Raw genomic sequence first — 10108 nt, 5'->3', positions numbered from 1 at the left:
CCTTGATGGAGGGAGTCAGATTTGGGTCTGAAACGGGTTTTCTGCGTAACAGTGAGATGGGACCTGGCGATGCTGTCTGCTGGTCGGGAGCCATCTGTCTGGAGAGAGAATGGGCTGTGCCCCGCGGGTCTCCCGAGGGACACGGCCATGGGGGCGGCAGGTGTTGGCCAGTAGGCATAAGGGACTGTTCTCTTGGAGCACATGCCCTGAAGCCATCGCCTCCGGGTGCACCGGGAACAGAAGGGCCCTTTCTCCAGGCCCCTCCGCAGGGCTGCTCACGGGAAACCCAGAGCCCTACCTCGGTCCGACCATGCTCAGGACCCTGCCGTTGGCGTTGCTGGCTCTGGTCAGCGCGGCGGGCCCGACCCAGGCCAGTGGCTTCACAGGTGAGGGCTTGGAGCTCGGCATGGGTGATGCCGGAGGAGTGGGGGGTCCCGGGAGCAGGTCTCATGGGGACGGCGGCCCTGCAGAGATGCGTCTGCTTTGAGAGGTGACATCCGTCCCGTCTGGCCGAATTTTCCGGTAACCACAGAAGAGATGGCGTGTGTGCCTCGGAGTCAGCTGGTGGGGTGGGGGCCCGGGGCGGGGTTCAAGCACAGATTCTGAGTCAGAGGGTTTGGGGTGGGACCTGGAACTCTGCATTTCTGCCGCTGGCGTGGGTTGTGCCGAGGAGTGAGTTCCTAGAGAGTCCCAGTCAAAGTCTCCCAAGCCTCGAGTCTCAGAGCGTTGTGTCCCCAGGTGCGAGTAAGGGGAGGGAGACCCAGAGCGGGCAGGGACTCGCCCCAGGCCACACAGCAGGCAGTGAGCTGAATTTCCATTGCCGTGGGCTCTGGCTCAACCCTGTTTCCCCTGCCAGGCAGGCTTGGGATCGTGAAGTGGACCCCAAGGGAGGGTCCCACCCCCAGTGTCCTCTTTGGTGCATGAAGGTGAGAAGTGGCCCCCGGGGCGGTGAGGGACCCCTCGAGGTCGCCTGCCCAAGCTCTGCCAGGCCTGCGGTCCTGCAGAGAGCGCGGCCAGTTTCTGAAGCCTCAGAGACCTGAGACCTTTGCCATCATGTCCCTTTGAAATCTGTCCTACTCGGCTGGGAATTCGCACAAATCCACTCGGCTTCCACCGTCCGCTTCAGTGAAGCCCCGGTTTCGCGTTTTTCCTGCTGCAAGCAGAATTCTGGTGGTGATTTCTTCCCTTTGCTTTTTCCTGCGTGATGGGTTCCGTGTAAACCGTACAGCCTCGAGGAGCTGGAGCTGTCAGGAGGTCCCCCTCGAGCCCCTCGCTGTGCCCGTGGGGACCCCGGGAGCCGGGGCTCATGGTGGTGTCGGTGTCACCTGGCTTCCTGCCCTTTGTGCCGGGGACTGCCTTCCCAGGCACAGTGTCATTTACTGAATCCCAGGATGCAGTCAGCGCTTGACAGATGACAAGAGGGGATCGTTGTGACGGCATGAGTCACGGAGCTGGTTACTGGGAAGCCGGTGTGAATGGGGATCTTCTGACCCCAGGTCACTCTCCTTCCTTAGGGTTATTTCCCACCTCTGAGACCAGAGCCCAGGACCCCTGACTCCCAAGCTTTGGGCTCCCTGGAAGGTCCCGTAGACGGAGGATCTCCTCTGGGCTCCGCCGAGACGCCAGGTTCGGAGAGGAACCGGTGGCCTCCTGAGGAATGCAAAAAAACAAAAGGCACGGGACCCAAACGCAGTTTCAGAGGAGGTGCACGTGTGCCTGTGTGTGCACACGCGTGTGTGTGCGTGCACTTTTGTGTGCAGGAGGGCTCTGCTGACGCTCACCGGGGCCTTGTCGTAATCAGATGGGGACAGAGGCTCCCCAGGGCTGGGAACGTAACCTGCGTCCGTGGTTAGCAGCTCCTCTTAGGTGAAGACGAGAACCACAGTCCAGAGCCTCCTTCCTAAATTCTCGGAGCAGGAAGGCTCGGGCTTTGTGTGTCCCACCCGCACACAGTGAGGGGCCCCGCTCACGGAGCCCACTTCTCCAGTTCCTTCCCCGCGTGATATCCAAGCTCTGGGCCGTTACCCGCTCCCCCACCCCCAGTATGAGGGCCTCCCTGTGTCTCGCCGCAGCGCCCCTTTGGTGAGGAGGGGAAGCCCCCGGCTCCTCTCCCAGAGAATCCACCCTCGGCAGCGCAGCGCTGAGCCGGGAGGCGGCCATGCAGCTCCGGGGTGGGTTTGCTCAGCACGCCGGGATCCAGCCCTGTGTTCTGTGCAGAGTAAGGCTGCAGACCGCCCCCTTGTCAGCCCGGGCTGGGGGCTGGCTCAGCCCTGCTTCTCCCTGGGGTCACCAGCCCCCAGTCTTGCTCTCTGCACGCTCGGGGGAGGCTGTGAGGCCGAGGGAGGGGGTCTTCGGGGCACCGTGCTGGAGTTGGTGATGCAGATGATTTCTGCGGCTGTCTCAGCTCCTTTCAGAAGCCCAGCTTCTCCCCGGGGTACACACTTCTCCCTGGGGTAATACAGGTGCTTCCCCCTTAATGGCATCGTTTCGTAAAGCCGAGAGCTCAGAGGTTACATATCTGATGGACAAAGGACAGTCACGCCATCCCCTCATCCAACACCAAGAGCCCACGAGTGCGCAGAATCCCGGGCTGGCCGGGAAGCCTGACTTCCCCGGGGGTTCCCTGGGGCTGCCCTGACTCAGCACCACCGACTGGGGCCTTAGGGCAGAGATCTGCCTCCTCCCAGCTCCAGAGCCCAGAAGTCTGAGATCGAGGCAGGGCTGGTTTCTCCTGAGGCTGGGATGGAGAATCTGCTCCGTCCTCTCCCCCAGCTTCTGGGGGTTTGCTGGCAATCTGGGTGCTCCTTGGCTGGGGGCGGTTTCTCTCCAATCTCCGCCTTGTGCCCTCCTTGCCTATCTGTCTCTGTGTCCAGATTTCCCCTTTTGTAAGGACGCCAGGCATCACGGATGGGGCTCTACCCTAACACACTATAGCCTCATCTCAACTAATGGTATCTGCAAAAGCCTGCTTCCAGGACTTCAGCCCATGAGTTTTGGACGTTTGGGTAGAGACACGATTCCACCTGTGACAATCCTTGCTACACGAGGTGACAGAGGCTCCGTGGGCAGATGGGATGCCCCAGGCCCCAGGCTAGTGAAAGGAGGGGCTGCCCCGGGGTCTGGAGAGCCCAGTGATCAGACTGCAAAGGGCCGCAGGCCGTTGGCATTTGTGCACAGCAGGGGGGCTCCAGGTGGGAGACACAGAGACCCAGAGGGCAGGTGGGTGCTGTCCTCCGTGGGGCGCCGTGCTCTCGTCTCTGACGATGGCTGCACTTGTCAGGCCGAGCTTTATCATCTGGGAACGTCTTGTGTGTGTTTCAGGTGTTGCTTGTTCCACAAAAGGCTGCCGTTCCCGTCTGAGCCCGGCACGGGGCAGCCCTTCCTATTGAGTGGACTGAGGGGGTGGTCGTATGTTCATATTGCGAGGACACGCCCCCTCGCCGCTGCAGCCGGCGGGATCAGGGCGCAGAGCAGGAAACGGGGTGTGAGCCCCAGATGCTTGGTCCCTTCCCGCCGCGTCTCTGGTGCACCGTCAGCGCCCGGGCGGTGGGAAGCATGGATGACCCCGGGGTTGGGGGTGAGCTCCGGGCTCTGCACGGGGACTTCTAAGCATGCAGGTCCCCGTTCAACCGTGACTCCTCCAAGTTCATGCGATTGCCTGACCTCTCAGCTGGCCGGTGGACAGACTCTGGTGGGGAGCAGCTGGGGAGGGGAGGGTCTGGTCTCCCTTGCTCTTGCAGAACTAGAGGACTGGCCCGGAACCCCTTCTCTCGATTTGATTCCGGCGTTTTCTTCTTGGTTGTTTCCTCCATCCCTCCTCTTACTCCCTCCTAGAAAAAGGCCTTTCCCTGCTGAGTTTCCAGCTGTGCAACTCCAGCGTGACCCGAAACGTCCAGAAGGTGGAGGCCGTCCAGACGTTGCACGTGACCTACGCCCCCTGCGGTGGGTGGATCCCGTGGAGACGATGCCCCAAGACGGTCTACAGAACCCGGTACCTGACCGTGGAGGTCCCCGAGGCCAGGAACGTGACCGACTGCTGTGCGGGTTACGAGCAGCTGGGCCTCTACTGCGTCCTGCGTGAGTCCGGGGTGGCCAGTGGGCGGGGGGCCGGGGACCGTGGTGAGACTCAGGGTGGGCACTGTTGGCACCCCGAGCCCTTCTGGAGCAATGATTCTCCAGCTAGAGCGAGCTTCAGGGTCGTCTGGAGGGCTTGTCCCCGTGCAGGTCACTGGCCCAGCCCCACCAGCGGCTCGGGGTGGAGTCCAAGTTCCCAGTGGGCTCCCCCTGGGAGCCCCCGTTTTGGAGCAGTGGCTCTCGGGCCTGACTGCACACCGGAGGCCCCTGGGCAACTTTAAAAACGCAAACGTGTGGATGCGGTCCTCAGAGAAGGGGATGGAATTGGTCTGGGACAAAGGCGAGGCACTGGGGTCTGTTGTAAAGGTCTCGAGCAATGCGAACTTCAGCTGTTTGAGAACCAGCATTGCAAACTCGTCCGTATTGGTGAAGATCTTTTCTTTTTAAAAGCTGAACGCTTCCTTCAACGGAAATCCTCGTCCGGGTGCCCATGGGTGAAAGGGAAAGGTCCCCTGGGCCCCTCCCAGCAACTGTCCGGGGCCCCTGAGTCCTCTTCTTCCACGGGCTCTTTGGAAGATGCTTGGGGCCGGCGCCTGGGAGACCAGCGTGGCTGAGCCCAGCCAGGGGGCTGCACTTTTTGCAACATTCAGGGCTCAGCCTCTCACCATGGAGAGAACTTTCCAGAAGACCTCTTCCAGGGGAAAGGGTGCCTGTGTGTAGACGTGGGTGGTGGTGGTGGTGGTGGTTAAATTTGAGTCAATGTGAGATCAAAAATGAGTTTCTGAGCTGCCAAGAAGGTCTCCCTGCCCCCACCCCTGTCGCAGAGGGGAAGTGGGAAGGGTGTGGCCCCAGTTGAGTTTCCAGGGGCCACAGCCCTGGAAGAGGATGAGGACTGCTGCCTCCAGAAAGCACGAAGCCACTGTCCGGTGGTCCAGGAGGGGCATCCCATGTGGCCCGTGCCCAGGCGGCCCGAGGCCAGGTCGCTGCACACCAGGGCTGGCGGTCCCCTCCCCCCCACTCCCAGCGGCTGCAGGATGTGGTGGTGCGGGCCCTGCAGAGGACTGTGTGGGCTTGGCACACTGAGTCATCCCGAGCAGGGCTTTACAGGCCCCCAAAGCAGCCTCACGGAGGACAGAGATGGCTGGCAGGTCCCACTGACCCCGCTCAGAGGCTAACACACAGGGATGAGCGAAAAAATGACACCACTATCACCAAGGCCACCACTGCCAATAAAAACCTCAGGGCCCACAGCCTGCGGCCAGCTCCAAGTCCCCACTGGTTCCCTGAGGGCGCCCTTTCGGTGGGGGGCTGTCCCCTGGGGTCCCGCCAGGGACTGGATCTAAGGTGTCCCTTCCTCTGTGGACACTGGCCTCCCTTTCCACTTTCCTTGTCTCCAAGGGCCATGTGCACCAAGGAGGGGCTGCCTGGGGCCACCTCTCTTTCTGAGGGTGGCAGAGGTCCCCGCGGTGGGGAGGACTCAGGCCACGGCACCTAGGCGTGGAGGGTCTGGACCCAGGGGTAGAAGGTGGGGGCTGCCCGGTCCTGTCCATTTGTCCCTGTGACAGCCACTCTCTTCCCGCCTGCTCCCTGCTGCTGTGAGGTCCCCTGTCCAGAGGAGCACCCTGGAGCTCCTCCCCAGCCCCACCTATGCCGACCGGTGCCTTTCGGTCAGGCTGCTGCCCTGCTGTGCGAAGCCAGGGAATTCTCAGGGGACGGGGAGGGTGCGTGTCCCCTCCCTGCCACCTGCTCGCTGCTCCTCTCTCTTGCCTTCCACAAGCCAGCGCCCGGGAAATGCCTTTCGGGGGACGTCAGCTCCGCATGTGGAGTGCTGGCACCTTTAATGAGGAACTCACCAGGTGTGGAGAGGCCAAACATTCTAGTTAGGGTCCCATGGGCAGGGCTCTCTGGGGCAGCTGCTGGGAATGGTGTGGCTGGTGGCAGGAGGGCGTGGCTGTGGCGAGGACCCCCCCCGGAGGACGACTGGCCCCCCCGGGGTGGCTAAGTGGGGTGGGGGACCTTAGAGGGGCCTTAATGGGGCCTTAGAGGGTCATTCTAGTAGCCAGCTGTGTGGAGAGGAGGCAGCCAGGAGCCTGGAGGGAAGGCGGAGGGGATCTTTATGGATGACAGGCCAGCCAGGTGGGTTCCTGGTCCCTGATGGCCGGGAGTCACCCACCACCACCCTGTGTAGACGGGGTCACAGATCAGGGGACAGTGGGCAAGGACCTTGACCAAAGTGACACAGACTGGGGCTGGGTCTCCCCAACCCCCTGTCAGATTCAGTCTGTGGCATTCGAGGGGGAGTGGCCGTGGTGGGGGTGGAGGAGGGGCCGAGGTGGGAGGGGCGGGGCGCGGAGCTCCAGCCTCTTCCTCCAGGAAGGCCTCTGCTTGGCGCCAGGGCCTGTGTGACACCGCAGCGGCCACAGGCCCTCACACCGGGCAGCACCGCCCTCTTCACGCCCGTGCTCCTTACATCAAAGCCCGTTCGCTGCTGCCTTGCGGGGGAAGTGACAAGTGACAAGTGTCTTTAAGGGCCCCCGCCACCCGCTGCAGAATGAGACAGGGGCCAGCCCCTGTGGTAGCCACGGGCCACAGCCTGGGAGTCTGGGGAGGACCGGAGGGCACAGGGCACTCTTCCCTCCCAGTGAGGGAGGGGTGAGCGGCATCCCGGCAACGGTTTTCTGGTCTTCTCGGCTCGGAGTCTCCCCCCCGGCAGCGCAGACCCGCAGCCTGGCTGGCTTCTGTCCCCTCCCACTCAGCCACCGACCTTCTAACAGCGGAAGGCAGTGAGAGCACCCGAGTGCTGTGTCTGCAGTCTAGAGAGACGGCTTTTTCCTTTTTTTTTTTTTTTTAAGTCCACACTGGGGAAACAGTGACAAGTCATACGTTTACTTTATTTCAATGTCTCATCAGTACGGTTACAAGAGTGAGGACGTGAGCCCCGCAGGAAATCTGGAAACAGAAAAGAACGAAGAGAAATCAACCGTAGGCCGGCGGCCCACGCACAACCCGTTGACATTCTCCTGAGCGCCGGGCAGAGGCAGCGTTTCTAGAAACGCCTGCTCACCCGGACTGGGATTCCCCGGCATCACACTCATCTGGAACATGGCTCCTGCCAGATGCTGTGTGCCGTGTGATCTAGCGGCCACAGGGCACCCCGTCATCGGCGCGCATCGGAAGCGTGGATGAGACGAGCCGCTTCCAACTTTCCATTAGAATAAGTACCGCCGTGATGAGGACCGTGTGGGACACACACGGGGGGGCACGCCAGGATGAGTCACTCGTGATCGATTCCTAGGAGCGTCTCAGCCGACACTCACCCACGGGGGGGTGACAGCCCTGGTTTCCACGGGCTCCTCAGCGGGGCGAGCCCAGGACCCCATGGGGCCGGGAAGCTCCCCAAGCTGGTGACCAGGACCCCTCTGGGGCGGGAACGATGATTCCAGAGCCGGTGGGATTCCCAGCCGCCCGGGGACAGCCGTCAGCTCCCGCCGTCCGGACAGAAACCTCTGGGCCGTCGCGTTGACCTGGAACTGACCTTGGGTTGCCAGGCTGCTTCATTGTTTGTGCTGAGCTCGTGGAAGGAGAAGCAGATTTTTGACTTTCCACCAAGTTGGAACTGTCGGTTCTCTTGGGCTCTCAGTAAGCCGTCGGGCTCCAAGCACGCAGGGGCGCGCCAGCAGCCTCCGCGTGAGGATGAGTTGAACTGGAAACCACTGCTGTTGTGATCGGGTGACCGTTTTTGGAAGCCAGTTTTTCTCCGTGGCCTGTATTTTCGTTGCATTGAAGTAAACCTCTGAGTTTAGAGCAGTTGCAGATCTACAGAGAGGCACAGAGAGGGCAGATGGTCCCTAAACGCCCTCCCCCACCGCCACAGCTGGTAGCACCTTTTGTTACCGTGATGCATTTTGCCCCAACGATGGAACCAACGCCGCACATCACCGTTAACTCAACCTCACACTTTATTTAGATTTTACTTTAAAAAATTTTTATTTATTTGACAGAGAGAGAGACAGCGAGAGACAGAACACAAGCAGGGAGAGGGAGAGAGGGAAGCAGGCTTCCCACTGAGTAGGGAGCCTGATGTGGGGCTCGATCCAGGACTCCAGGATCATGACCCGAGCCAAAGGCAGACACTTAACAACTGAGCCACCCAGGCGCCCCTGGACTTGACTTTTCTCCCCTGAGTGTCATTTTTTTGTCCTGGGAGCCCACCTTACGTCTCATCTCACGTCTCCTTAGCCTGCTGGTTTTTACGGTGGAAGGGAAGGTCATGACCTTGAAGTCCTTGAGTGGTGGCCCTCCAGGGAAGCTGGTGTTTCCCCACCACGGGCTGCCCCCCACACCCATGCTCTGTGCCCCAGAGCCAGCCCCCTCGTGGCAACGTCTCCAGGACTTCAGACGCCAGACTAGGCACCTGGCTGACTGGGAAGCGGCGAGGGGCCATGGACGGCATGGAGAGGAGAAGGCGTTGAGGCTGAAGGTCAAGCCATCCCTCAGCAGGGTGGGCCACGCGGCAGGAGCTGGCTTTGCCCCGTGAGAAGAGTGACGGCAGAGTCTCCGCCTCTGGGCGGTTTTGGCTTTCTTCTCCCTTCCTCTGCTGGAAGGCAGTGAAGTCACCTGCCCCGGGCCACGTGCGCCCACACTAGCAGGGGCCCCACCATCTCTCTGTCTGCGGAGACCTTGGGGGACCCAGAGGGCGGTCTCTGGGACCGCAGCCCCTGAGGCTTCCCTTCCACGTGGGACCCCACACATCCCCCTGGGGCTAACCTTCCCCACCCCTGCGGGATGTTTGCAGAGTGTGGTCCCCTGCCGACCTCTTCTGCTTTCCCTGGAGTCTGGAGGACTTGGAATGGCTCTTTGGAAGGTCGGGCAGGGTGTGGGGCTTTAGAGGAGTCTGGGCAGAGCCGTGTGCACTTACCTGACACCCAAGGTAGCGGGAGCCCTCATCCTCTGGGTCGGTGACAGTAAGGCTGCGGACCACACAGGCCCTTCCTGGGATGCCTGTGCCCCTCTCTGCTGCCCCCAGCCTCCTCCAGCTCTTGGCTGCCGGGCTTCTTTTGCCCCTGCTGCCCTGAGCCCAGCTGCCCCTCTGGGGGTGCAGCCCTGCAGGCCGCCGTGGGTCCTGCAACAGGAGTGTCCCAGCCGAGCATCCCACCCCCTGGAGGGTGGCACCCCAGCTTCCCTAGGGTCAGTTTCTTCTCCTTGATCTTGAACTTTCCACCAACCTGAGCGCCAGCCCTGTGCCTCCCGGCCAGTCTCCTTCAGCCCATAGATTCCCTGGTATTTTCCCTGCATCTCAGTCCCCGAAAGCCCTTTTCTTCAAAAGCCCATCATGTCTCTGCCACCCCCAGGCCTTGTTTCTATAGGTCTATGTGAGTACTGGCCTCGTCCACTGGAATCTAAGTGTCCTGGAGGCGGGGACTTTGCCTCGGGACCACTGCTGGGTGCTGGGCACCTGGTGCGTACCGGAACATAGTAGGTGCTCAATAAATGAGCTAGCTATTGGGATACGGGGCCACAAAGTGGTCTCTAAGAGGGGAGCACCCGCACCCAGCCTAGAGAAGGGGATACCCAGCGCCCCAGCTCATACGGTCCTCCATCCGGGCAAGACGGTTAGACTGCATGAAAGTCAGAGCACGCGGCCCCGGATGGTTGCTCTGCAGGACGCGCCAAGACGATGCCCAGCCCAGGACGCAGCCCGTGACCAGGTCGTGCCGCATGTCTCCAGGAAAAGCAGCTGGAATCCAGGGTTGGGAAAACCAAGGCTTGTGCCCAGCACCACTGATTGCTAATCACTCCCCCCTCCAGCCCTGAATCGGTCCAGAGAGTTTGCCTCAAGACCCGGGGTCTGCCCGGTGGTGGGGCCGGAAGCCCCCGCCTCACCATGCGTGCTGGACACAGACTGCCCGGGACTTCGAAAGTGCTGCCCTTCATCCCGGGGCCACCACTGTGTGGCCCCCGCCCCCCGAGGTAGGGTTGAAGCCCTGGTGTGGGGGGAAGGGCGGGGCAGGGGGTTTTCAGAAGCAGCAGCTCC

The 10108-nt window shown here is 61.7% G+C and overlaps 1 protein-coding gene across 1 annotated transcript in view; it reads left to right on the top strand.

Moving 5' to 3' along the window:
• Positions 1 to 310: 310 nt before the first annotated feature.
• The window catches only part of UMODL1 (uromodulin like 1), a 56539-nt gene continuing 46741 nt past the window's right edge, over positions 311 to 10108 (top strand). Inside the window, exons 1-3 of the mRNA XM_044254939.1 lie at positions 311 to 386; positions 3835 to 4077; positions 9883 to 10044. Of these exons, the coding sequence (XP_044110874.1) occupies positions 311 to 386; positions 3835 to 4077; positions 9883 to 10044 (481 nt within the window). The remainder of the gene's footprint in view (positions 387 to 3834; positions 4078 to 9882; positions 10045 to 10108) is intronic.

This window comes from Neovison vison, chromosome 6 (assembly GCF_020171115.1).
Source record: "Neovison vison isolate M4711 chromosome 6, ASM_NN_V1, whole genome shotgun sequence".
NCBI lineage: Eukaryota > Metazoa > Chordata > Mammalia > Carnivora > Mustelidae > Neogale > Neogale vison.
Note: the sequence above shows the minus strand (reverse complement) of the source record. Positions and strands in the feature narration are given on the sequence as shown.